The 2,134-nt window shown below is 56.6% G+C and overlaps 1 protein-coding gene across 1 annotated transcript; it reads right to left on the bottom strand.

Moving 5' to 3' along the window:
- Positions 1–516: 516 nt before the first annotated feature.
- Positions 517–1,884, bottom strand: LOC123055672 (annexin D3). Its single transcript, XM_044479583.1, has 3 exons — positions 1,809–1,884; positions 1,550–1,716; positions 517–1,448 (listed from the first exon to the last, which is right to left on the bottom strand). Exons 1-3 carry the CDS (start codon positions 1,882–1,884, stop codon positions 708–710), a joined length of 984 nt encoding a protein of 327 aa, XP_044335518.1. The 3' UTR covers positions 517–707.
- Positions 1,885–2,134: the final 250 nt, after the last annotated feature.

The raw sequence follows: 2,134 nt of genomic DNA, 5'->3' as shown, positions 1-2,134 counted from the left end.
ACAACTGCAGACTTGGAAACGAGCAGGGGGAATAGAACCCGAAAGTTAAGCATGCTCAGGCTGGAGTAGTGAGAGGATGGGTGACCGGCCGGGAAGTTAGATGATTTAGAATGATGAGGGGTGATTAAAGATTAGAGGTTAAATTATGCAGTGATGAGTGGTAATTAGAGATTAAATTATAAAATAATTCAGAAATTTGAAAATCAGAATTAAAAAAATCAAAAAAAATTCGTAAAATTTTCTTTAGTCCCGGTTGGTGTTCCAGACAGCGGCCACGTGGAGGACCTTTAGTCCCGGTTCGTATACCGGGACTAAAAGGGGGGGGGGGCTTTAGTACCGACCCTTTAGTCCTGGTTCCAGAACCGGGACTAAAGGCCCTTCGAACCGGGACAAATTGGCCTTTTTCTAGTAGTTCTATGAGTGCAACGGTACGCAATCTTGCGTATTCACGAAAAAAGGAAGTTCAAAAATATGAATTTGGTAGGCTGAAAAAAAACTGTATGTACGAGGCTCGAAACATCATTTAGTGTCAGTTTAAATGGTTCAAGAAACACTTTGAAAAAGGTTACACACGTGCTAGGAAAAGAATGAAGATGTAGAAACAACATGCATTCATCACGAAAAAAATAATCATATGACGTAAAAAAAATAGCGGCGACGGCGTCCGGTCGGAGGTGACCGCGCTGCATCGTTCCAGGTCTGCCGCTTCACTCTTCCTCGCCGCCAACCAGGGCCAGCAGGATGTCCTTGTAGCCGAAGGAGGTGTCGTCAACGACGTCGCAGGTCACGGTGGTCTTGAACCTGGCCCTGTACTCCTCCTTGATCTGCCTCATGTCGATCTCCGCCCGCGACACCACCACCCTCGTCAGCATGTCCTCGTAAGTCCCCAGCCCCACCACCGACTCCCTGATCATCTCCGCGAAGTGTTTCTCCGGCGAGGTCAGGCACCAGACGGCGCTCTTCAGCGTCCTGGCGAACTGGCTGCTGCAGCGGCTGTCGATGTCCTCGACGATGTCGGTGCCGTGGTCCTCCCTGTACCGCCGGAGCGTCGCCCTGAGCTGGGGCTTGCTCCGGGTGCTGAGGATCCGCACCACCTCGTCGTGGTGCGGCTGCTTCCTCCGGACGGCCTCCGAGAGCTGCGACGCCTCCAGCTTCGCCACGTCCGCGTCGACGCGGTCACCGCCGTAGCGGTAGGAGCTCACGAGGCTCACCAGCATCTTCCTGAGCGGCTGCTGGAGCGCGGCGCAGGAGGCGAGGTCCTCCTCCACGGAGCAGCCGAAGAGGGAGCGGTAGGCGCGCCGGACGGCCACGAGGTGGTCGGGGTCGGACGCGCACGAGACCTCCACCAGCACGGCGAGGTGGTCGCCGTCCCCTCGCCGCCGCAGCGCGCCGTGCACCAGGTTCGCGTCCCGCTCCGCCGGGTCCATCGTCCACAGGATGACCGCCTTCTGAGGAAACAAGAGAGCCGAGCGAGCGACGCCGTCAGAGAAAGGAAACGCGTCGCGGTTTTCGAGGTTCACCGGAGAGATGCATGCGTGCGCTGCCGTACCCAGAAGTCGACGGTGACGGGGCAGTACTGGCGGGAGAGCCGCTGGCGGAAGGAGTTGAGGAGGGGCTCCCGGAAGAGGAAGGCGTAGGCGCGGCGGATCGCCGACCGCTGCGCCGCCGTCCTCCGTGCCAGTATGCGCACCAGGGCCTCCTTGTCCGCCCGCCATCCTGCACGCGCACAGAGATCACCATGTCAGCTAGCTGCAACCTGCAAGTGAGCAATGCAGCAACAAGAGACTGGAACCCAGCAGGAGCATTGCCTTGGAGCGCCTTCCTGATGCCCTCAGCGTCGTCGGAGGGGGACGGCACCGGGCTGGGGACGACGATGGCGGACATGATCGGCGACGGAAATGCGCAGCAGCGGGTCACCGAAGGTCGGTCGATCGTCTTCGAGCCGCTGCAGTGGTCGCTGACGAATTAACTACGGAGGAATTATATACTAGGGTGGGACGAATTATAAAGAGTTGGAATAAAGTGGATTAATACAGAAATCGTAAAGTATTCTCCAGTAACGTTATGGGCTTCAGTTGTCGTCACTCCTCACAGAGGGATGTGAACTTGCTTATGCGTTAAGCTTTCGTACGAA

The sequence above is a fragment of the Triticum aestivum genome, chromosome 2D (genome assembly GCF_018294505.1).
Source record: "Triticum aestivum cultivar Chinese Spring chromosome 2D, IWGSC CS RefSeq v2.1, whole genome shotgun sequence".
Lineage (NCBI taxonomy): Eukaryota > Viridiplantae > Streptophyta > Magnoliopsida > Poales > Poaceae > Triticum > Triticum aestivum.
This window is presented reverse-complemented; position numbering and strand designations above follow the sequence as displayed.

Bases quoted from the DNA above. Each gene is read 5' to 3' on its own strand.
- LOC123055672 (XM_044479583.1), bottom strand. From the start codon at position 1,884: ATGTCCGCCATCGTCGTCCCCAGCCCGGTGCCGTCCCCCTCCGACGAC. The intron at 1,717-1,808 runs GCAATGCTCCTG...GTGCGCGTGCAG, and splicing joins CATCAGGAAGGCGCTCCAAG to GATGGCGGGCGGACAAGGAG. The intron at 1,449-1,549 runs GTACGGCAGCGC...TTGTTTCCTCAG, and splicing joins CCGTCACCGTCGACTTCTGG to AAGGCGGTCATCCTGTGGAC.